Consider the following 27,161-nt stretch of genomic DNA (forward strand, 5'->3'; position numbering starts at 1 on the left):
ACAACTAAGATCAAGACTGGAGGCAGGTGGTAATTTTCCTGACAGGTGGCCACATTACACAGCTTTTTCCCAGATTCCTCTCCCCCTAAATGCAAATGCAATCTGGAAGTATGCAACTGCCAAGACTATCTTTTCTTTTATCTTTGTGTGTATGTTGTTTCCTTTGTCCTCACTTCAGATAGGAACTAAAATAACAAACAGTGACACACATTTGTGCAATTAAATTTTTACAACCTCTTACATTTGAGGAATGTGAACATTGAATCTATTTACCCCATGATTTTATATAGTATTTCTGTATGTAGTAGAACATTAAACAAACACCTGTGTATGCCATCAGAGTGCTCAAAACCTGACTGAGAACAATTTCCACGTATGCCACATATGCCATTCAATGACTGTAATATGTAATCTAAAACCTATGGATCAAGACTCAGCAACAGTAAAGTATATGGGGAAAATAAGACATAGGATGTACTTGACTTATTCTTAACACACTGTTAGGTTGCTATTACAGCAGCACAATGCAAAAGAGTAGGAGAATCAGTCCTGAATTCTTTGTGATCTGGAAGACAACACATAAGAGTATCATCAGAAACATGCATACAAGCTTTCAGGCTAAATGCCACTGGATTAAACAGCTTGTGGCTGAATTGCCAGCCTAGAAATGAAAGCATCTATGCTCTTTAACAATCTCTCACTAAAGACTGGGTCAAATCACTTCACCACTCTCTGCCTCATTTTCCTCATCAGTATAACTGGGATAGCTCTACCAATATTCACTTTAATCATTTTGATACCTGGTGATTAAAGGCCTCTTTCTCATTCTATACTGTTGCTTTTTGTAATTTAATTCATATCAGTGTAGATTATAAAATACTGATTTAGAACCATTCTATTTGAAAGTCAGTGCAAACATGCAAATGCAAAATGGAAGCATTAAAAACTAATGAATTCTGTCTTCCTTTACATGCAATGCTTCTCAAAAGGGTTTAAAGTTCCTTTTTAGAAAAACTGACTGAAATCCAACAGAACTATATGATTCCCTGTGCTTTGCTTGGTGTTACACCCATAGGCATTGGTTAATAAGAGATATTTTCTTAGTTTTAAAAGTCTCTGGAAGCCCAAATTCACTTCAAGTAAAGGCTATGTTGCCTATTAAACATGATGGGACCAATACGGATGCCATTTTTCCTGCAAAAGGTAGAAGAAAATATTTAGAATGGAGATTTTATGAGTATAAGAATAGTAACTGGGCTAACAGTCCAAACTTCTTTTTGCAAACCCAATTTTTAATACAATGCTTAGCCCATTATCATAAAAAGCAAATATATGTTCTTGTTCAAACATTTTATTTTATTTTAATGAGGAGAATAAAACCTGGGGGAAAATGCAGTCAAGCTATGTGGAAGAGGAAAGTACAACATCCACCTGGAATAACCACACTCAACTCAAAAGAGTTGCTCTAGATTCACACTAGTGTCCAGAGTATCAAGAGAGGTAAAGGAAAAAAACAAAATGTGAAATGTTTTGATCACATTGGAAATGGCAAGCTTACAAAACAATAACAACTATAACAAAACTTGATGAATCTCCTAAAGGAAAGGCTAAAGGAAGCAATCAAACAAGAATATTAAAAAAATAATATTATTTCTTTGATTCAGCTTTTAACAGAGTGTATTGGCAAGGATCCTTTATGTACACTCCTTTTTTGTGTGTGTGTTATGTAATACTATTAAAGATGAGGCTATCAGAAACATAGGTTCAGAAACCAGCAGCTAATGTCCTAAGTAAATTACTAGTGGGTTCAGATTATATTTATGTTATGTTTTGGAAGGAGCATAGGAGCATAGGAATGAAGCAGAATGGATGCTAGCAATGCCCCTTTCCTCCAAAACTGCATGGACAACCATACATACTTTTAAAAGCTACTTGAGATGATCTGGGAAATTACAAACCAGTAAATCTTACACTGGCACCTTGCAAACTTTTTAAAATTAAAATAAGAAACATATCAATAAAGAATTTAGTCTAATCATTATTCCCTAAAAAATAACAATAATTCATCCCCAAAAGTTGATCTGATATTGACGTCTTGGTACTGCTTGGCCTTCTAAAAGGTCATGAAACTGGACAACTATTTCCACAGTTGTCAAAAGGCTGCAGACAGGGTCCTTAACCAGAAAACAATGCAGAAACTGAAGAGACGTAGAACAAGAGAAAATACCTCCATTGATTAAAAATTATAGTAGGGAAAAAAGGGTATGATTAACTGTTACTAAACTGAAAAAATGAATTCTAACAGAATTCAAAAATTCCCAGTAGGATCTTCAAGAAATTAAAAAGCATCTAAAAAAATGGATGGGAGATAGGAGAGCACAGTCCACTTTTAATAGTGATTTTGACATTCTGAATACAGGATCACCAAAAGCAAATGCACTTAGGCTGAAGTCACAATATTCCAGTATACATCTGATAAAGTTTGCTATATTTCTTAATCTGTTAAAGACCTAAAGAGTTAAACATGTGACAGAATCATTTGGTTTAGCTAGTTTAGTGAGGATCTTTAAACAGACCTAAACAAACTTAGTGAACGAGCAAGACAATGTCTATGTACAAATTTGATGAATTCAACGTAATTTACACTAGAAGAAAAAATAAGTATAATTGCTTATGCATATCAGGAGAATATAAACTTACAGCAGAAATTCTAGGAAGAGATCTGTGGATCCCTATAACTAACTGTATACAGATTGTTGATGAATACAATTGTTGCAAGAAAAAAGCCCCCTGAGGGATCCTATATGCTTATAAGCTTGAATCTGACGTGAAGATTTAAAGCTCAATTTCTCTTTAAAAGATAACTTTACAAGATTCTGTTGATAAAAATACCCTGTCTAAATTTCCAGAATCATGTCTGAATAATAACTGCAATGACCAGTGACAACAAGGCTCTAGGGCATACGTACTATTATTATATAACCATAGATTGACTAGAACTAAAAAAAAAGACAACATCATTTCCATGGACAGTAAAAAAATACTCCCTTTATAGCATTGTAGTTGGTCTTGTACTTGGTTGATGAGTAAGAAAATTTCTAAATATGCATTTAAGAAAATTTGTAGGTGAGAGCCACAAGGTTTTCCTATTTTTTTTAAAATGAAAGATGTTTGCATGAGTCTGTTCCTCCCAAAAGGTTCTGCTGATTCTTCAAGCAGCTATAAAATACTTAGGATCAAATTCTCAAACTATCTAGTTTAGGTAAGCTTTATTTTTTGTACCATTCAAGACACTTAATTATTTCACAAGCAGCAACATGGGCAGATTAAACTTGATCTTCTGTGTCTTTTATACAGGTCTTAACCTCATTCCTAATAGCCATTCATAGCTTCATGGCATACTGACAGACTTTCCCATATAATCATTGCTGGAACTATAGATAATATTAGTTCTTTCTACTCCCTGCTATGAAAGAAAAGAAAGCAAAAATGAGAAATATTGAATTGAAACTTGGACTCTAAAGGTATCTCTAGCAAGCAGGATGATAACCAATTATAGTTTTAATTAGGAACATAACGCTGCTAATTAAAAGGCAAATAAACTGATGATTTAAATGGGTTTGGCTATTTTTAATTCAGATTTTATTTAGGAGATACTTTATATAAGTTTTTTTTCTGAAATTCAGCTAATTTTACATAATGATTAATTCAATATTTGCACTCATTTTAAAATACGTTTAAATACATCTAAATCAAGAAAATAAGTTGAGTGCTACACTAATGCGAAACTAACTATTCTTAATTATTTACTATATGATCACACTGAAGTGTTAAATTAATGTTAAAGACTGCCTATTAAAGCCAAGAATTCAACAAGATTATCAACTGCAAGACCTAAATTTGCTTGTACAACCTTGTTTTGCTGTTCTATTGTATGTTAATTACAATCACGATGCCAACATCATATCAAAGAGTCCAAAAGTGCAATATATTTACCCTTGGTTGGGGCTCTAAAACACAAGGTAATAGTCTTTCATTGCTGTCCTCTGTCAAAGTACAGACCTTGTAAAACTAAGTGCTGGTGATCAGACAGGTGAAGTTTTAAATATGGGAAATATCAGAAGCAAGGACAGATAACATCCTTACTTAATTAGTGATCCCTTATCTCTGCAAATAGATGATGAACATTCTTTCTGACAATATCTCCATCATTCACAAGTTTCATGGGCCCTGTTAGAAACTGCACCACAGTATCAGAACTGCTGGAAGATGGCTTTTATGATTTCTCAGTCGCCAACTTTCAGGATCCTATTCTAAACTAGGGCAGTAGAAGAGATCTTTAAACTATTCGGTATCAATGGAATCAGTGGCAGCAGTTTTGGTAGCTTTTTCCCCATGAATAAATTTAGCTGCACCTGACACCCCTCTAGGAACAACAGAAAAACTTTCAGTACCTCTCATAAGTTTCAAACATGCTAGGGGAACCAGAGCAGACATTTTTAATTCTTCTACTATGGGAGCAGGCAACCAACTAGAATGTTTCATGAAACCACCAAATTTTTCTCTTTTTCTCCTCAGTCATCAATTATCTCCTTATCATCAATCTTACAGAATAGAAGACAGAAAAACAAATACAAAGAACTCAGTAGGTCAAAGAGTCTGCATTTCATTCTTTCATCCTCATTTCCTCTAAGTTGAATGTCTATGCTTCTTCCTTTCTCTGCAGCACACAGCATGGCAAAGTAGACAAGGACCCTGACACAGTTCTTCCTCATCAGACCCAGAAGCATAAGGTTGGTGAAGAATCCTGACAGCAGCAGAAACAAAGTTGGAGAGGTGTCGGGACAGAACTGATGCAGGACTAATGGAAAAATAATGAATTGAACGTGCAGACCTAGTTGTACTGTACTTCTATTAACTCTATGTTTCAGTTTCATTTGTTGGGGTAGGAATTTACAAGAAAAATATTCACTCTTCATATATCTCTTAGCATCTTTCTGTGAAGCCCTAGAAATGGCTACGGCTAGCTAAAATAGGCAAGCCCTAGCACAGACTAGCTAAAATAGGCAAGTGAGGTACAACATTCTACCTGTGTGCTCAGAATTAAACTAACTAATGGATTTGAAGTCAGGATAGAATGATTCACCTAAAAAAAAACTAGTAAGGACTCTTAGTGGTTTCGTGTCCTCTCTTGTTGCATAGGTTGTAACCTGGTTTTAGGAATTTGGAGCATATAGCATTATTTATATTCTGTTAAAAATAGTTTAAACATTTTTTTAAACAACTGGAAAATGTCTCAAGTCCTTAAGTTGTTCAGCAGCCCTGAAAATTACACTGTTTTCTTATTGCAGATATTGATTTCCCTGTGATCTAACTTGCTCCTAAAAGAAATTGAGAAACCTTCTTTGCTGTAGTAAAACCTGTCAGCCTAATGAAATGATTCTTCCACTTTCGAGTACAAAAGAATGATCTTTCAATTAAAACTAAAGTAACCTATAAAATTAAATGGTTTTTCATTGGTATTTCCTTTCATTTGAGAGTTGCAATGCTAGAAACCTTAAGCTACAAACTTTAGGAGCATAGGATAAGACATTCTTAGGGATGATCCTCACAGAATAATTTGCTTATCCTGTTGATTCAGAAAAGACTGGCATTTCTAGCTTTGTTTTCATTTTAGCTGGGACATCCTACTTGAGTAAGTTGGCAGCTCAAAAAGCTTATGGTCTGGATGATGGTTTTCATTTCAGTGACTTATCTTTAAATTCATTTTATGGCCATTTTTATGTGAAATTATATTTTAATTGACAAATATGTGTTCAAAAATGGCTAGTCATTCACTTTATACAAACAACACACTGTGGAGGCATGATCAAAATGCACAGGATAATTGGCAAATGTTTGTAACAGTGCTTATCACTTTGTTGTGAATGTATTTAAGGACTTCCTTTTTCTATATCTCTGGAAAATATAATTCTGGTATTCTTAACCTTAAAATAATTTTACAACCATGCATTACATTTTATAAAACTACGTGACACTGGTAGATGCTTTTCCATTTTACAGATATGAACAGCTTGAACCAAGTTAAAGGCCAAAGGACTTGAAAAGGCAAGGTCATTTAAGGTCGGTTGGATGAGGCTCTGAGCAACCTGATCTAGTTGAATATGTCTCTCCCCATGGCAGGGGTGTTGGACTAGATGACCTTTAAATGTCCCTTCCAACCCAAACTATTCTATGATTCCATGATTCACCTTGCCAAGAGAGAACTAGTAACTTTCTGCACATCACTGTTGGTTATCTTCCTATCTTTAGTTATTTCTCCCCTGTCATAGTATCACCTCTGATGCACCTAACCCATAAAAAAGACACACTGAAGTTCCCCAAAAACATCAAATGAAAAGAAACAGCCACCTGTGCTCTTCACAATAAAGTTGCATTCACAAATGACTGAAGCTGACATCATGGTATTTCACACTGAAGGCATGCTTCCTGTCCAACTTTATTTCAGAGTTTCTTCCATTTCTTTATGAAGCGTCTGATAAATTTGGCACCCGTATATCACATTATGAAATGAGACACCAATATTTGTTGTTTATTATGTGGTCTGGGGATCATTCAAGCTGATACAGTGGATCCTAATTTAAAGTAGGTAGATAAGACTCACCATCTTGCATCATTCATGGCTCCTTCCACAAGAAATCTCCAGGAACTTTGGTTATATCTATATATAACAGGAGCAGGAATTTGTGCCGCGACTTGTCATATTTTCAGTTTACTTGTTTCAGGTGTTTTTGTTCAAATTTGACATCTGGTTTGAACATTAGTTCGAGAGGAACTTATCCCACAAATATTTGCTCGCTTAGTTAAAGGCTATCTAGGGAGCACTGCACTGGCCTTCAGTGTCTCTTTCACAGATTACATTAGCACTTCATTGCCCATGTGACTACACATGCCACCACTGCCCAGGTAAGGTCTTTCTTATTTCTAATTTTCTTGTTCTTGCTTGTACAATTTCTAAGTGGCACAACGGTACCTGATTCCTGGCCTACCTTCCCAGTACTAGTTTGGACAATATACTCTGTAATGTAATTCAGAAGAGGAATGAAATTTAATCTTGTGTCTGCAGAAGCTAGGTTGGAAGTATATTTTAATGAGCCCATCCTCCTGGAACTCCTTTTCTGTGGAAAAAGATAGGCAGAATAATTTTTTGGGAGTCCTTGCCACCATGATTGCTTCATGTATGATTGACTGGAGGCTCTGGTCCCAGGAAGCAAGCTTGGATTTGTGGGACAGCATTATCTTCTGGATGTGAAATGATCAGCAGTTGATGCAAAACTTTCAGATGTGGAGCAGAGTTGCAGAGCCCCTCTGCTGTAAGCTAGTACCATGACTTCATCATCTTTTCATGTAGTTTTGGAAGTCCAAGCCTGTTTTCAAGAGTGTCAATCACCCTGTGGAGCCTTGCAGCTCCAACTCTTATCTTTTTAGTTGGTAAGCAGTTTGCAAAGAGTAAGTCCATCAGTGGTGATTGATTGCCTCAGATACCATCCTTCAAACTATCTTCCTTCAAATAGTAATAGCAAGACACACCAACAAAATCTTCCAAGTCTTTGATCTCTGTAGGTTCCTGAAGTATGAAGGGGAGAGCCAGTTCATGCAATCCATGTTTCCATCTAATGCACAACTCAGGGTTGCTATAACTACCTAAACCTCATGAACCACCACCTCATGCTATGTCAGCCTTGGAGGCCCATCAGTGTAGACTTAGAAGAATCTTAACAGGCTTCACCAGAAGGCATGATGTCTGTGCCTTACCTAACTCTGGCCTAAGAGCTGGTGAAGACTAATGCCTTATTTACCATTACGTACAGGATCTTGAATGCTGTTTGGGTGCTCGTCTACACCAGAAGATGTTGCATAATTTCCACGCTGCTGGGTCACAAGAATATGCCTTGACAATGACTGATCCCATTTCTGGTTTGACTGGCCCTTAGGACATGTAGGCATGAAGTCTAAAGTGCTTGTCTGTGTACAAGGGGTTACGTAAGAGACTGGGGGTTAATGTTCCCAGTTCTCTCCAAATCATAGGTGCCTGCTGTCCCTTGTAAAACCTCTGCAAGGACTCAGGGCAGCCTTTCCATTCAGACAGGAATAGTAAGGACCAGTTCTTTTTGAAGCACTACCTCCCACATTCTCCAAATGATCCAGGCACTGAGGATGGTAATCACATATGTGATTGAGGAGGGCTATGAACTTACTGTGTGTCCAGAAAGGGATTGAGTGGATTGGTAGAAATGTGCATAAGTGGTGATAACTTCTACATACAAATTTCTGAACCACCTTTGATCTCCTTCGCAACAACACTACAAAGGAAGACGCCCCCAAAATTTCTGAGTCATTCTCCCTGCCCGGTGCTCCCTCTGGATGAGGAGATTGATGCTATGCTTACATTCTTTGATGCCCCCTAAGACTTGGCTGTTTCAGCTATTTACTTTCTGATAGCTTTGTCTTTTGGACAATGTCCACAATTGTCCACAATGTCTTTTGGACAAGCTTGGTTTCTCCCATGATGCTCTTTTTTGATTCTTTTTTCTGTACTCGTGTGGCTTTGAAAGCTGTATCTGAAGCACTCAGGAAACATCTTGGTTCTTGACTTGAACAGTTTCCTTATAAAAAATATGTCATTCAGAGGCTGCTTTGCACAGGTTAGGAGAAAGGTGGACATTGAAAGAATATTGCTTGCTTGCTGCCACTAAGAAAAGACAGGTCAGGGCTGAGGAACAGAAACATAAGAACTATATGAATTGGAGTGAAATTAGGTCACAGTTAGGGAAAGAGGGACTGAGCTGACCATGGATGAGGGACAAGAACCTCTTCAAAGAAACTTTTCTCTCTCCCCTTCTTGAATGAGAACATAGTTTCTGTTTTGTGCATCTCCCCATTTTTCAGACCTCAGGAAAAAAACATGGAAAAATAGGGTGTAGCTATGTCTGTCCCATCTCCTACTGAACCACTAAAATTTGGTTCGCGTTCCTTGCTACAGAAGAGCCTCACAGCAGGATCTTTTTGGTTCCAGAAACTTCTAAAGATCTTCTACATCGGTATTGCCAATGCAGAGACAATTTTTCAGAGTCATTGTAGCCCTTCCACCTCACAACGGGCATTCAACCCTCCGCAACTCCCTTTTGTCCATGGCCTCCCCTCATAAACAACATATGTGCAAGAAAGGCAACTAACTTTAAGAAGTCATCAAGAATTTAAATGGAATGAGTGCCTGGAGCTAGACAGAAATAGGTCTCTTTTCCCAGTGTATGTGTGCACCTATGGACTTCGAGGTTTCCATTTTGGCAGGTATTAGTTTTCCTAAGTTATTTGGAGAAATATCAATTCTCTCTCCCACCAAGAGTATTTGTGAGATAAAAGCAAAAGAAGAAAAGAGCCAAAATAAATAACTAAGTGCATAGTATGACTACAAATTTCTGTGTTTTAAGGATGTTTGCCAAATTTAGGTCATGGATATTTGTCTATAAAAGATAATTAGCAGTCTGGAAAGGAGGGCAAATTGATGTGCAATATTTCCTAATTTCTGTTAATGACAAAGTTTTGCACAAAAAAGGTAGGGAAAGCTCTAAAGCTTACACAAAGTCTAATTGAGACACACCACTTCTTTGAAATGGTTGACTGTCACCAATAGTCATCATTTCAATATCACAGTAAGTTGGGGTTTTTTTATTAAACTCAATAAAATTCTTGCAACAAACATCCAGAAAGCATTTTTCTTTCAGACAGTGATCATAAATGCAGTCATCAGCTTCAATTAAAATACTGCCAGATCCATCCACCTGTATGCCATTTTCATGTGCATCTCCAAATATATGAAAATCTATTTTTTCTTAGTAGATTTGTTTGCAGATTCCATTTTTACCTCCTGGATAAGCACCAACTGAAAGGAAGCCCAGTACATTTAAATGTAATATATTCAACCTGCTTACTTAAAAAGCATGAAAGAGGCTTGGGAGACCAATGGACCCAAAGTTATGCATATATGCAAAGACCTCATATGTACACATATATGAGTGCACACATAACCAGCCGCATAGTAATCTCAGTACAAATTTAAAATTCCCCAAACTCTGTTTCTGTCAGATTTAATCATATAGGTAAATTTGACTATTTTTGTATGTTTTGTAATAAATTTTTATTCTTGTAGATTGACAATAAATTAATTTCTGTAATAACCCATTTAGGTATCTATGCATATAAAAATAAAATATGTATGCGTGGATTCCCAGGGGGATTTTTAAAAGAACTTATGTTAGGAGTACTGACTATCAGTGAGGTTTGTGTTCCTGAATCACTCAAGTGCTCTGGAAAAATCCCAAATATATTCCACAATGAGATAAAGATGAAGTACATCAATGATTCTTCCAAGTCAAACAACAGAACTTTGGTCTTATGATCTTGTCTGTGCTTCCCCCATTCCATCTGCCCAATAAATCACATAGAGTAAACAGCATGGAACACAGTTGGTTTATTTTAAGGATAAAGATCTACTGAAACCTTGTTTAGATTAAGAGACAGCAGTTCCAGGGAGAGTAAATCTGTCACACTTTATATTTAGATGTTATGCCATCCTTCTCACAGACCAAACCCCCAAGTTACATTATCTTCTTTGTTTTTAAAGTACATCCAACCTGATGTCAAACATTCCTTACCACACTTCCTTTAACTACTGTAAAATTCCATGCGTCCTCAGAACTCTGCAGGCAATGATTTAATTAGTGCTATTTGTTTTCTTTGCCTGATTTTTTTTTCTAGAGCACACAAACAGTCTCAGTTTTACCTCCCGGTAATATAGTCTTTCTGCGTACATCAGCTGCTGAGGATCCACGCTTTTCAAAAGAGCTATCTTAGGTTTAGATTTTACCTTCTTCTTTACTTGGGTTAGTAACTCTGGAATCAAATATATGATTATTGGCTCTTTCATAGAAAGAACTGAGATAAATTTATAGAATCATAGGATAATTTAGGTTGGAAAAGACCCTTAAGATCATTGAGTCCAACTGTTAACCTATTACTACCAAGTCCACCACTAAACCATGTCCCTAAGTGCCATGTCTACATGTCTCTTAGAATACCTCCAGGAATTGTGACTCCACCACTTCCCCAAGCAGCCTGTTCCAGTGCTTGACAATCCTTTCACTGAAGAAAGTTTTCCTAATATCCATTCAAAGCTCCCCTGGTGCAACTTGAGGCTGTTTCCTCTCGTTCTGTCACTTGTTACTTGGGAGAAGAGACCCACACCCACCTCTCTACAACCTTCTTTCAGGTAGTTGTAGAGAGCAATAAGGTCTTCCCTCAGCCTCCCTTTCTCCAGACTAAACAACCCCAGACCCCTCAGCCACTCCTCATAAGACTTGTTCTCTAGACCCTTCACCAGCTTTGTTGCCCTTCTCTGAACACACTCCAGTATTTCAATGTCTTTCTTGTAGTGAGGGGCCCAAAACTGAAAACAGTATTTGAGGTGCGATCTCACCCGTGCCAAGTACAGGGGGACAATCACTCCCCTAGTCCTGCTGGCCACACTATTGCTGATACAAACCAGGGTGCTACTGGCTTTCTTGGCCATCTTGAAGCCATGTTTTGTTTTTCACAAAATGTACCTGTTAAAATAAGTATTGCTGTGCAGTATTTGACATTCAAAAATCACCCTTGCTATCAAAGCTTTGGAAGAAACACATAAAACAAGCCAGAAAAATGTTTCCAAATATGATCCTAAAGCAGAATCTCTCCTGAGCAGAGCCTGTAGAATGTTTGTGATTTGCAAATGGCTTTACATGAAGATGATTTTTCAAATGTAAGCAAAAGATAGGCTATCTTCCATACCACTCAAAATTGAAAGGCTATTTCTACATTTTGTAGCAGATTTCACAGATAACTGCATTCTGGCATAGCTGGATTTCTGGGATGCAATTTCACATAATAAGACAAGTCAATCCAATAACCTGCTCCTTGCTGCCAAATTTTCTGTTTCTCCTCTATGTCACATCCCAGCTATGCACTCCTTGCAGTTTCCTTATGCATCATTCTGACTAGCACCAGAAGTAAGCACTAGATAATTCAGTTCACTAATCTGGTGAAAAAGGAACGCAGCAAAAAAGACCTAGTATTTTGCCAGGTTAGTGAATTTGATTGCTTATGGAAATATCTGATGAGCACCAGAGCCAGAGCAAGCAAAGTGACAGGACTGTGCAGCTAAATGAAAGATGGGGGTAGAGCAACAGTTCCACTTTCATGTGCTAGTGAGTCAGAATGATTTTGTTTGCTTAGGTATAAAATGGCTGCTATATTGTCTGATAACAGCAAGCTGTTATGTCTATTAGAAAGGGTTTGCATGTGTTGTGGATGGCTTATATTTTTGCTCAAACAACAAACAGTGAAAATGAAGATTTGCATGCCCCATAACCTGCATCCACGACAACACAAAGCCCATAGGTCTAAAGAATATGTGTTAATGACAACAGACCACACTGAAACATGTCCAAAGACATGTTACAAATTTAAGCCTGTTTGATGATGGATAAGCTTTCAGTGGTGTGGAGGCTATTCTGGACCCAGTAAGTTGTTTTCTTTGCACTCAATTTAAGACAAACTTTCTCTCATTTCTTAATAAGCAAAGATGATAATAGCTATAGAAGAGTCTCAGAATTTCTTACTGCAGCTGACCACCAAATAATCAGCAGCTCAATACAAAAATATGTAGATGCTCTGTTCTATGTGTTTGAAGTTGGTGGCTATACTGGCTAAGCACATCTTTGATGTGATGGAAGAAGTCCAAAGGAAGAGACTCAGTGGCTCCAGAAAGTACCTATAATGAATTTTAACAAGCATTTGTTAGCTGAATAAAAGAAAATACAGAAATATGCATCCTGAAATCTAAGAGCAACATGCCACTTCTTCAGATCTGATACTGGAATAATCATTGCTAACAACACTGATTTTAATCTATTTATTAAGAACGAGAATGTGACAAACGCCCCAACTGACCTTCTGACCCCGACTCAGAAAGTTCCCCAGTCTGGGACTAGGGAAGAAGGATATGGAGATGGTAAGAAAAATAATTCAATTTCACAGCCCCTCTTCATCTAAATGTGTTTGCCTGAAGCAAGAATAGTCCAGGTAGAATGGTATCAAGCAATGATCTGAGCAATGATCAAAGGTATGAGAGCTGAGAATAGGCTTCAAGTAGGAAAAAAGTCCTCAGAGGGGACAAAAAATTTGCTGTGTTTAGGACAAAGGAAAATAATGACCAGGTGGCATAGCAATGGTTTCAAGAGTGGGTTTTTTTTGCTCTTTATTTACAGATTTTGTTAGCTTGTGTTGGTAATAAGAAGATACTCTTTCATCAATGATTTGCAGCGCACTCTCATTCTGTGGGCTGGAGCACAGCTGTTCCTGCGAGGATCCACTACCCAGCAGTCATCACTGTAGGTAAAACCTACATTGTTGTTTGAAGTTCCTTGAGAATCCCACAGAGACTGCTAGGATCAGTAGAGCATAGCAACAGCATTTCCCATTGCTGTAGAAGCTATAGCAGTTGCATCTAAAGCAGCCTGAAAAGAAATCTAGGAGAAGACAAATTGACTGTCATACCAAAATGAACTTTCATTTATCTCTGTACTCTAATAGCAACTTATGAATAATATACTCTATTTCAGGCCAATTTAGCATAGTCAATTTCAGTACTGCTGCTGGATCATTTGAAATGATGACCTGAAGGTGTGATGTTAAACATTAATTCACAACACAGCAGTACATGCTTCATTTTCTTTGGAAACAGCTTGTCTTTTGAGACCTGTTAACTTGTGACCAATAGAAATACCAATACTTTGTGAATCTTTTAGACAGGGAAGCAACAATACCATTATGTGACTTACACTGGTCACAGGAAAACTTGTTCTACATCATTACATGAATACTAAACTTAAATTCTGTCTTGCTATGCCTTTGCGTTGCCCAGCTGTGACAGTCTGATCCAAATTAGGCCCTTTTGGTGCTACTAATAAATAAACAAATAAATAATTCAGTGCATTTCTCTGATGGCAGTCAAATAGTCTGTCCTTTCACTACATCCACAGTACTGTTTAGAACAACTGGTCAAACACCACATATGTGTGGAACGAATTCTCTCTATCTGTTACCTAACACATTCACAGCAGAATGAAAGTGTGCAGCTCTGTTAAAAAGTATTTTTACAGGATACTGTGGAAGACTCAGCAATTAAATTTTCTACTTCTTTCAGTTTGCTTAAAAAAATTTCATTATGAATCGTATTTTCAGATGTAATACTAAATCTGTTACATATTGATTTGAATTTTATTGCCTGATTTCAACAATTACAAATGGTTGCATCAAGACTGGATTAAATGAGTGGTGTTCCATGTGCGGTCTCAGGCTCTGTTTCACTGATTACTGTGCAAATGCAAAGCTATTAGTCCACAACTATGCTTTTTACGTAATATGTTCTGTGAACCTTTGAGAGCCAAGTGGGGAAGTCTTAGTTAAGATTAATAAATAAGTAGTTCCTTTTAAGGCACCCTCTGTCTTCAAAGCACAGCTTCCATTAACTCAGTGCTCAATTAAGCAAACCAGGTTCTGTGTGCCTAAGCTGAGAAGCATTTATCTTGAGATGATATCTCAAAAAAAAAATCAAATTCCCTTTTAATCTTGATGCTCTTGTTTGATTCAGATACTAGAAAAGGTAGAAAATTTTCTGTGAATGAGGTACAGGTTTGCTAGCAAAACTGGAGAAGAGATATTAAAGGGAACAGTGCTTTGAAAAACATTCTTCTCCCTTCTTCTTCTCACCCTTTATAATCCATTTCCATAGAAGATACAACAGAGTTTTATATAAGGTTAGGGATATAGCTAATTTTCCACTGCATATTCCATTCCTTTGGCAGGGGACATGCAGGTTTAACTTAATTTTACATGAACCTGTATTAATTCAGGCTCTGTACCTGCATTTTTCTCAAAGGAGGCATTTATAAAGGTATAGGATGCCTAGCCAGTAACAGCACTGCTCCTACAAAAGCCAGGTTGGCTGAGATAGAAAGAAGAGGTGGGCTAAGGAGTCAATCTTCTGCAAGGTCTTCTTCCGACATCTACATTACTTATGAAATTCCCAATACCCCTGCTCATAGAAGGTATCTGTGAAGCTTCCAGAGACAAAGCTCCAGCTTTCTAATCTTGCATATCTCCCAAAAGAAGAAAACATGACTCCTAGACTTGCACTTTCACAGAAGTGCACAAATTCAAGGGGATTTTCCTCTTTGAAATAACAGAATATATTCCATCTACTTAATATAGGTAAATATTAAAAGTAGAACTACCAAAGCAAAGCTTGTCATATACCTAAATGTTTAGTTGAGTCTTGTGAGAAGTTCTGGATCAGATGATAGAAAATGAGGCTTATGAAAATGCAACTGTTCAGAAGAAGAGCACCCAAAAATGGAGGAAACAGAATTTTAGTCATGTTACATGAAGCACAGACTGGTTATCCAGGAGGAGATTTTTCTTTATTTTGTAACCTGCCTTTGGGTTAATTAGGTTTATAGTTACCTTGGAAACAATGGTAGTAAAAGAACCAGAAAAGATTAGATTGGTATTTTATACAGCATTATCCCCTACTTTAGGTCCAGAATTTATTTAGCTACAAAAAGGTTGTAAAAAATATTGGTTTATTACTTCTATATCCTGTAACTTTTAAACCTTCTTGTAATAGTCTTTCTTCTTTTGTTCCTTACTTTATCTGTATTTTCACCAAATTGGAATACATTCAAACCATAACAAACTAAGAAAAATATACAGAGAAATATTTTGAAATATTTTAAATATTCTCAGATTATTTTTTTTAAATCAAAGTTTTCAAATTTTCATTACATTTATATTCAATTTATTTATATTCTGTGTAGGCTTCTAACTTAAAATTCCTACTGTATAAAAAATACATATAGTGCCGGTGCTGATGTACCTTTATAATTAATGAAGAGAAACAGGCACTTTTAGAGTGTTTCACCTTCTCCTCCAGGAGGACATGAATTCTGCCCTAAAATCACTGATTTCCCACCATTCACTTGGAAGAGTCTAAACGATATCTCATACATAGATAGCTGCAGTGAAGATTTGGCTAGCTGCATTGCAGCAATGAATTTATTTATTCCTTGCACAACATTCACAACGTGCTCTACCACTTTGTAGTCTACCTTTACATACTAAAAAGTGTCTATTTTTCATGCTGAAAAACAAAAATTAATTCTGCTTTATATTAACCAATAGATGCCAAAACCATATGCCAACAACTCAATCAAAAATTTTTCTTTGGACACCTTAAGGACCTAATGGTAATTCCTCAACAGCTCATGCTTTTTCCAGTCCATCTAGTAAACCAAAATGAAGTAGAACATAACAGCATAAACCGTAACCTTACCTGAGTGCTTGTAGAAGATGATTCACATCACTATATTACAAACACATAGAAATGGTGTAAATTCTGAATGAGAAAGGATACATTCGTATGGCTCCTGTTCTTGTTCCAATTGCCAGAATTTTCTGAACTGGGTCGAAAGCTAAGGCAGTGGGTAGATAAGGAAAACCATGGCGCACCGTCTGAAACAGAAGAAACAAGCAAAGTGATTGAACTGTAACCACAGATAGCAGCATATATGTTTTATGTTATGCTTATAGGAAGAGAATCTATATTTTGCTATATGTTGTAGTATTTGCAATACCTTTCAAGAAAAGTATTTAAAAAGATACAGTATTTTGAATACAGACGTGAATCTCATGTCATTTTCTAGATATGTTCTTTAGTCAGTAATATTTTAAATGGCTTTTGTGACAAAGTAGATTGCAAAGTATACTCCAATATACAACTTGTATATATTGCTTACATGGTATGCTGAAAGATATCCTCACTATGCAATGCAACTGAACGGTAACTTGAAAAAAGATACATAATATGCTTTAAAACCACTGTCACAAATAACCTCAGCCTCTAGAGAACAGCTTCAGCAGAAAGAAATGGAACATGTCCGGGGAATAGATCCAACAAACCAATAAACTGCATTGAGAGGTAAAAAAACCTTATACCAATTTAAAAAACCAAAGATGCCAGAGATGATGTTCTCAAAATCAGCAACTGAACCACTCACACTTTCTTAATCTTTATTTATAATACTATGCTTTTAATTCTAATTTTGCAGAGATACCTTGGGGAATAAATGAACTGAGCATGACACAACACATCCTTGAGTTTCAAGGCTGCCTAAAAAAATATTTTAAGTTATTTCAGCCTGGAGATTATGAACAATATGACCTGCCTGATTCTTATGAGGGAAAACACTAACATGAAAATAACTAGACTGTACAAATATGCACAAAAATGAACTGTAATTCATTTCATGCGTGTGACTGCTTACTAAAAATTGGGTAGCAAATAATATCTTCTTTTAGCATAATAATATAATATATTTTGTAATATTTAATATAATATAATATAATATAATATTGAACTTCAGGATTGACTCTTTTTTTAGGATATTGGAATTGGAGAGGAAGTACTTTAAATTGAATGAAATTAAACTTTTTAAGATATTTCTTTCTTCCCTGAAATTATCTTGTTCATGAACTGTGTCTCCTGAAGCATTCAGCAGTCCCTATGGAACAACTTCAACAAAAGTGATTCCTTAATTGCAGACCTGTTGAGTAAAAGGCATCTGATGATTTCTACAGCTGTATCACTCCAACTCTTCCATTACAGCTGGAAACACTTGAACTGATATTCACAAGTAGTTTGGGAACAACCAAATGTATGTTTTTCAGCAAATAACCACTTCCTTAAAAGAAAGCTTACTCATTTCATATCTTAATTATTGCTGATAAGGGATGTCTTTTAAAAGAATGTCTAATTATTAGTTTCTAGACTGCAAAAATCCAGAAACATATGCTACTTCAGTAAGCTGTAGAAAAGTAACTCACATTTTACGTTAATGTACAGAGTTATCAAAGATCCTGACAACGCTGTTTCTGGTTTGGTTTGCTTTGTGTTTGTTTTTTTGGTTTTTTTTAACCTTCTCATCTTTTCAAGTGACAGGATTACTTAAGTATATTTTTTGTTATTCTGACATCTAAGATGGAATTAGACTTACATACTATAAAAATGGTTTTACCTCTTATGTCACAAAACCATCAGGAATTATGAATTGTAGCATTTTCTAGTGTGTTGAATGTTTGGCCTAACTGTATCACTAATTTTCTACTATATTTGAGATTTCTGTATTCTTGTGAATAGATGTTCTTCCTTATCTGAAAAAACATATATTGCATAAATGATCTTTTTTATTATTAACTTTTAGAAATCCTCTTTCAAATAAAGTTTGAATTTCTAGTAATTGCAGTCACAGTAAATTTTTCAGATGTTTAGCTATGACTGGAGCTTTCAGTACTATTTCTTAGATCTAAGAATGTAAAGATCAATATTTTTAAAGACTTATTTGCATTCTCGCCTATGTATTTAGCATCTGCTTTGTAGTTTCAGTGTTTCTGCAATCTACAGTCAGACTTTTCATTTGGAGATTTTAATTGGGTCCTGTTATTGAGACAGAACTATGTTTTAGAAGCACAGTGATGTACATTTTTTTTCAGGATCATAGTTCAGGAAAAATTCATGAAGTCTAGGATTGACTCAAAAGCGTTACTTCTATTTTGAAGCCATTTTTCAAATTTGATTATTTACACTAATTCAAATCAGGAAGTTCTTGTGAATGCAAAATTCTGCCATTTGTAGGGAAAAAAAAATAATTGTTGAAGTCTATTGAACATCCAAGTCAACGAAATTTTCAAGTAAAATATTTACATTTATTCAGATTCTAAATAAAAGACAAAACCAGTTTGGAAGGAAAGCCAAGCTATACTGTACAGTTAAGGCAGAAAAAGATGTCTTTACGATTGAGATTTTGGCACAAATTAGAGAAGCCTCAGAAGTCATTTTGAAGATCAAGCCTATTCATCAGAAGAACAGGGACAAGCTGTAACACTTCAGACCCCCAGACTCTTCTCCTGCACCTTAGTCCAACAACCTTTCTATTTCCAAGGACTGTGAGAAAAATCAACACGAAAAGCTAGCACTTGAAGTAGATTTTTCAATTACACATGGATATAGCTAGCATGAGAATACATCTAAGAACAAGTAATGATTCTAGAACTGTGCTAATACAGATGAAGAAGAGGGGAGGACCACAAAATTAACTTGATCCGAGGGTGACAAAAAAAAAAAGTATGTTCCTACTTAATCTGTTATGTCTAGTAGGAACAATATAAACCAAAACTATCAAAGGTGAGCAGAAAACACAAAACAAAGTAGATCTTTTTTTCCAAAATTAAACTATCTCAATAGCAGGTAAAAGCAGAAAAAGCATTCTAAAACATCAGTATGTGTTCAAAGAAATATAGAACCTAGCTAACCCAAATGCCCTGAGAAAGAAGGTGCCAAAAAAAAAAAAAGCTGACGGTAGATGGAGCCAGGACTACTTTTCTCCACATTACCCAGCTTTCTTTTATGTCTTGGTTTCTGGCATGATGTCTCTAGAGGTAGTCTGTGCTCCCTAGGATATACAATTTATGTGCAATTTGTAAAATAATTGATTTGAGAGAGAACAATTACAAATGCTACAATTTCAGCATAAATCTTTGTTCAGCTTTGTTATTCTCTTTTAAATTCTCTTTTAAATCATTTCAAGCAAATATTCTTATGGTGAATTGCATGTATATATCATTAAAGTAATCTTTACACAACCAATTTAACTAAATGAATATAGGAAATTGATTATTTGGGCTTGCTAGTAGTCTACCAATGAACATTTTAATATGCTGTACAGAACATAACAACAATCTCTTTCTGTTTAAGATACCATGATATATTTCATTACCTGAAAAAAGAAAATCGCACTATTAATAATATGCAATATCCAGTATAATTGTTCACATGGTGTACAATGCAAATTTTCAGCATAAGAGTTTTTCTTAACTTGTTCTGTGGTAGTTTATATTAGATTTCAATGACACCATTTTTTCAAAGTGATTTTTATATTCTCTATATAGCTCCAGAAAATACAGGACTAAACTCAATTTTAAACTATATCAATTAAGTAATAGAATTTATAGTCAAAACTGTTCCTGCTAATTTTCATAAACTTAAAATTTGTAAATTTTCTACTAACATTTTACAGATACCCTGTTTTGTGTAACATCTGACAGAAAAACCAATTTACTTAGGTAAATAATTTTTGAGAAGATGTCTATTTGTTAAAATTGAACTATGTAGTCAAAGCCTGTGACTCAGGATGCAGAATCTACTTCCAAATTGCAACCAACATGCCACATGCAAAAATCTCACTGAAGCAAGTAATTGATTGGTTTATGGAACAGAGGATGAAGCGTTGACTGAAACCTCTATAGCCTCTTACTCAGCTATGTAGGAAATTAAAAAATGTCAATGATTACAGCTTTCACCAAGGTTGTAGTGGTGAAACCAGATGCTTATAAGGATGAGCTGCTGTGCATTATATCACTGTAAGACCATGATATCCCTCATTTATAGGCTTCTGTGCCTGGAATCTCTGACTGGTAAGACTGCTCCCTGCTCAAGAAAGATGGAAAGAGGACAAGATATCAGTAGCTTTCCAACCTAAGAAAACAATATAGGAGGAATACATTTTTTATCAGTTAAATTTTCATTTTTCAAAGGACTATTTTTTGTAAAAACCCCAGTTTAGCTAAAACTTTCCAAAATTTCAAACCCAATTCCATTTAGCTCTTAACCTACATTAGGAACGGCAGCTTCTGAGCAGGATCTCAGGATGTTCTAAAAACTACTTTCTTTTAAAATTTTATTTAGATAAAGATACCCATAGATAGTTCCCTTACTCTCTGTAAAGCTAGAAACAACCATATGGAAAAAGGCATCTACAAAAGGGAGTCTGGAGCTATAGACTGGGAAGGCTGATTGCTGTCCCCAGCAGGTTGGCAAAATAAAGACTAACTGAGCACACAGACAAAGATCATTGCAGAAGCCAGCAGATTTTCTACAATGGGAAATCCTGTCTGACGAGTTGTCTCTAATTCTTCTATGAAGCTGTCTGCATGCATGTAAATAAAGGGGATATGAATACATGTAAGTTTTCCAAAGCCTTGCAATAACTTTCCACGGCAATGTTATTAAAGAAACAAAGTTGTCATGGGACTGAAGAAAATTTTTTTTGTGGACTGAAAGCTGGTTACATAATAGAAAACAAAGGATAGGGTTTAATGGATTTTTACCATGAAGAAAATTCAAAATTAGGGTACTCCATGAATGAGTGCTAGGACAAATTTTATTCATCGTCTTTAATGATCTATAAAAGGTAGTGAACACTGAAATCTCCAAGTTCATAGCTGATAGTAAGCTCCTTCGGATAGTGAAATTCAGTACCAATGGTGACCAACTCCTGAAAGACTTCATTAGTCTGAATAAGTGGGCAAAAAGGTGATGAATGAGCTTCAGTGTGGGTAGACCCAAGATAAGGCATCTAGAGGAAAAAAAATCTTAACTAGACTTACACAATGCTGAATTTAGAACTAGCATTTACAATTCAGGAAAGTGATTTTGTGGGCATGGTTTACATTCCTCTGAAGTATTCAGTTTAACGTGCAGCAGCAACCCAAAAAGCCAAGTAACACTGGACATCATGGGCAACCTGGTCTAGTGGGAGGTGTCCCTGCCTATGGCAGGGGGGTTGGAACTCTATGATCTTCAAGGTCCTTTCCAACCTAAACCATTCTATGATTCTATGATCATCAGGAAGAGGATTAAGAATAACACAGAGGGCACCATTTTGCTGCTATGTAAAACCACAGAGCCATTCAAAACAAATGAAAGATTAGTTTAAAACAGAAGAAAAAGTACTTCTTCACACAACACGTAATGGACTTCTGAAACTTGCCACCATAGGAGATTGTGAAGGCTGACAGTATCGGCAGGTTCAAAAAGGCATTAGACAAATTCATGGACATTATTGATAAATGGATGCTAAAATGACTGGCTAAGAATACACTCTCTGACATCTCCAATCCAGTGATGGTGGATGATGGGAGATTAGAAAGGGAATGGACTGCAGAAAGTGATCTAATTTATTACTCTCCCTAAATGACATATTCTAGTGCCACTGTCAGAGACTGACTGCTGGGCGATATGGACCATTGGTTTGTCTCAGCAGGGTATTTCTTATGAGCTTATTATCTTCACCAGAAGCAGTGCATCTGAGAGAGGGAGAAAAAGGAGACCTGTATTGATGGAGAAAAACACAGTAGAGAAAAAACATGGAAAATGTGGGTACACAAGGGAAAAATAAAGTATTACTGAAATAGGGAATACAGGGCCAGGAAGAAAAGATATGCACAGGGAACAATCAGATTAGTAAAAAAAGTTTCCTAATACGTACATACACAACTTTTGGCATAGAAGAGTAATACCTTCAGCAATAGGCATTTTTTTTAATGTCTTTTATTTTTTAAATTACAAAACTTACTTTGTAAGGTAGAATTTTGAGAAAATATTTGCCCTGGACATAAAGTAGATTTCAAACACAACCTGAATTTTAATGGTTTAGTTTCACAAATATTATACATTGAAAATAACATTTATATGAAAAAAAAAATCAAGGAGATATATTAGAGTATTTGAAATGAACTGACTTGTATAGATATTTTTAATAGGTATTGCTTTCATTCTACTGTTTTTAAAAAGTCTGTATGCAGACCATATGACTGTTTTTTGAAACATGCTAGTTCTACCACACATTACATAATTTTTCAATTTCCTCTTATTGCTTGGCCCTGAAAAAGAAAGTACATCCAAAGGCACCTTCCAGACAATTAGTTTAAAAAATAAATAAGTACAATGAAGAAGAAATCCTGCATTCCTCACTAAAGTTCTTGTTTTCATGACAAAAATCTCTTCAGAAACTTCAGGATGTGTTTTTCCACTGTCATTTTCAGTTCTGCAAACTGGATGTTAAAGACCATCAAATAGGGATGGTCCTCCTATTTGAATATGATTCATATGGATACAAATAGCCAAGTTAAGTGAACCACAGGGAAAAAAATAAAGCCTTTTGAATGTCAAAAAGCATTAGCCTCATGCTTGTTCTTTGAAATATACTGTAGTGTATCAAAAATACCAAATTAATACAATTCAGACAGAAAAATCCACAAATAAATAAAGTGATATTGATCCTTGAACTGCATTATTCCCAGTTCACATCACAGGTGAGGTTGGAAGGGAATTCTGCAGACTCGTCCAACCCTCCCGTGCTCAAAGCAAAGTGGTTGGATTTTAATCTTACATAGATCAAACAATATCAATAGATCAAACAAGATCTATTTAAGGCAGTGTTGCTGTGGCCAAGCAACTGATTGACAACTACACCATCTTGCCACATCTACCATAGCATGCAGTTACAGCATAATAATTTAATAAAATAAGTTACAGGGTAATACCAGTACCTAAAGGGGGCCTACAGGAGAGCTGGGGAAGCAGTTTTTACTAGGGCATGTAGTGATAAGATGAGGGGGAATGGCTTCAAACTGGAAGAGGGCGGGTTTAGATTTAACATTAGGAAGAAATTTTTCACTTTGAGGGTGGTGAGGCACTGGAACAGGTTGCCCAGATAAGTTGTTGAGGCCTCATCCCTGGAGGTGTTCAAGGCCAGGCTGGACATGATCTTGGGAAACCTGGCCTAGTGGGAGGTGTCCCTGCCCATGGCAGGGGGGTTGGAACTTGATGATCTTCAAGGTCCTTTCCAACCTAAACCATTCTATGATTCTATAATACACGTGAATATAATCATCCCAAGGTAGGTATTATCCCCTTTGGAGAAATCCTAAGTTCAAGAAAAGACATTGTATGCAAAATTATTTCACCTCTTCCCTTCCCATTCTTTCTAAAAGAACTCTACCAAGTTAAAAAAAATAAATTAAAAAAAAATATACAAAAATGGAGGAAAATGGAGAACACAATGAAGGAATTACATCCACTGTTCAGTAAATATGCTATAATGGACTTCACACACTTCCCATTTCAACTGGCAAGAAGAAATAGGGCATCAACCTATAGCAAAATGCCATGGATTTCAATACAACTATATTTGGCCTTGACTATAATGTAAAATAATAAAAAATGCCCCAACCTTAAAACACCGATTTCAAAGCTTAATTTGGCCTACCTACTTAAGCAAGACTTCTGTCCAAATAGGCAATCATTATAGTCAAAGTAATTCAAATAGTAGTTCATAATGATTTTGTTGTTGTTGCATCATTTAACCATATTACTATAGAACTTGAAATAGTTTGGTTCAGAAAATCATCTGTCTGATGGAGGTCTGTTTTATGGGTATTTACAAGAATTGTAAAATCATTCAACATACCTAATAGCCCTGAAAGGAAAATATTTTTGTCTTCACTACGACTGTAGATGCAGAGAATAGCATAATTTCATAACTTTAATGAGAAACAATAATTTAAAAAATCTGTTTTTATTAAAGTTACACCAGACCAGCATAGCAATAACTCTAATTAATTTTGCATATCTTCCCATTTTTGGATTTTCTGGAACTTCGCTACTTTAGGCTGATTATGTCCTGTTCTGTTATGGCAGACTGATAAAGTTCTTGAAGGTGGGTTTTGTTTTGTTGTTTTTTTTTTTTTTTAAAAAAAAAAGCTACAGAAACACAGTGTTAAAACCCTACTTTGATATAGAGAGAATCTGAATTTGGTGTTTTCCTGTGGAAATCTTTTATTTTGCAACATAATTTGGCATTCCCGTACACAAATGCTACAACCAGATTTCATTACCAGCATTTACATCATTGTTTACTATTTATTACTGATTCATAATTAATCTTCTCCTTCCTTCTTTCTGTATGCATATTGTACGCAATTTGAGGATTTTTTTTTTCTGATGTTGAATTGAGAAGTTAATCTGGAGATATTGACCAGCATCTCATCTCACATATGGTGAAGCTGTATTCCAAATGAAATGAGGTATTTTGTTGCACTGTTTTGCCCTTTAACAGCAGTGAAATCCAGAAGATGTTGCACATTACTATCCCCCACTGCATTGCCCCTAATGCTACCAAGGGCATAGCTCACAGACACAAATGAAGACACTATATCCAAAGACAGTAAGAATCAGATCCCTGTTTACATTACCACACGCCAGGTTTCCTGCCTTTGCCTCATTCAGTAAGCATTTAAAAATATATGTAGGGACTAATGATGAATAAACTAGGGTTCTTTGGACCCACTACAATTAACTTTTATCCATAGCTACAACAGAATGTATCTGTGATACAACTTGTGCCAGACGGGTGTAACTGAAAGCACATATCCACCCTTAAGGGATACAATAGATGGAATGAGACAAACAAAGCTGAGATGAACATTCATAATTTATTCAGTATGACTTTCTGTGATGTCCAGTGGATAAGGCAGAGATTTTCTCACAGGAAGCGTTGCAAAGAACACACACAGAATAGCGTCCATCCTTCCCAAACTTGTGTACTGTTCAAACCAAATGTGATGGAGGGCAGGAACAAAATATGAGCAGACACATCAAGAAAATAAAAAGATGTGATAAAGACTAGATTGGCACACATATAGACATAACTGAATACTAGCTGAATAAGGGACCTGACTTCTGAGTGTTTGACCGCACAGCATTCTTATATAGCACATTTTTTAATAGCATATAAGCAATTATTTTTAACAGATTGGATTCAAATTCTGCAAAAAGACATGCTACCATATACACGTGTATCTGCACATATACCATTGAATTCAGTAAGGCTACTTTTGAGTACATGCATTTATCAATGCAAAGCCTTAAATATTAAGGGTCACTTTTTCAGTACTGTATACAACTTCACTTCAAAGGAACCATAAAAAGTGTACCTCATCAGACTTTGACCCTAGATACAGGCAACAGATTGTCTCTAGTATTTTTACTATTCATAGTCTTTGCTGGTGATCTGTTAGGAATGGATGGACACAGCACTGCACAAAGATAACATCTTATTATATTTGAGTGTATTTACCAGCCATCTGTACCTGCCAATATTGCTTTCTCTTCTTCCACAGATGCACGTTACTTATAATTCTTCTCATAAAGTCCTCTAACTTTCCCCTATAATGATTCGAACACACATTGTGACAAATTATTATATCCCTAAAAGCTGCTTTTATAAACACTTTTTCTTAGAATAGCCAATAGACCAGTACATTCATGTAGCTTAGGGTATATTAGTTCACTTCTCTACTGCTTCCTTTTCTCTTTTTATAAAGTGAGCATATTAATACTAACTTTTCATGGTATTTTCACATAGACCTCAAAAAGGGATTTGGGCCTATACCATACACCAGGGAGCATCAGACGTCTCAGAATAAGGGTCAGATATGAATGCAGATTCATCTAAACTAACCAAGTGAGAATGGAGTCCGTCTTGGATTCAGTCCAACTCCATTGAGGACAGCTGCATGTTTTACGTAGTATATGTATTTCTACTTGGAAAAAAAAATCTCCCACTACTTCTTATTTTTATATCTATGAACCCCTAAGTAATTTCTCAGAAATTTCTATAAAAAATGAAGTATGTGTTTTTCTTTCAGAAATTATGTCTGCTGGAAATACTATGCAGCAGAGAGGGAACAGTCCTGGAGGTTCCTGGAGTGTGTGGAAGACAACATCCTAACACAGCTGGTGAAGGAACCAACTAGAGGAAGTGCCCTACTGGACCTACTGTTTGTTAACAGAGAAAGTCTTGTGGGGGATGTAAGGGTTGGAGGTCGTCTTGGGCAGAGTGATCATCAAATGATAGAATTTTCAATTCTTGGTGAAGCAAGAAGGGGAGCCAGCAGAACTGCCACCTGGGATTTCCGAAGGGCAGACTAGCCTGTTTAGGAGCATGGTCGAGAGTGTCCCTTGGGAGGCAGTTTTGAAGAGCAAAGGTGCCCAGGAAGGCTGGGCATACTTCAAGCAGGTGCTCTTAGAAGCACAGGAGAAGGCCATC

General features: G+C 36.1%; 1 protein-coding gene across 2 annotated transcripts in view; it reads right to left on the reverse strand.

Annotated features, from left to right (window-relative positions):
- STXBP5L (syntaxin binding protein 5L) overlaps window positions 1–27,161 on the reverse strand; it is a gene marked incomplete at both ends in the record, with an annotated part of 209,544 nt that overhangs the window by 173,108 nt on the left and 9,275 nt on the right. For both annotated transcript variants that reach the window (XM_082493120.1, XM_082493119.1), the window contains one exon: window positions 16,571–16,668. In XM_082493120.1, the coding sequence (XP_082349246.1) occupies window positions 16,571–16,668 (98 nt within the window). The remainder of the gene's footprint in view (window positions 1–16,570; window positions 16,669–27,161) is intronic.

Source organism: Vanellus vanellus (genome assembly GCF_965231255.1).
Source record: "Vanellus vanellus genome assembly, chromosome: 1".
Taxonomy (NCBI): Eukaryota; Metazoa; Chordata; class Aves; order Charadriiformes; family Charadriidae; genus Vanellus; species Vanellus vanellus.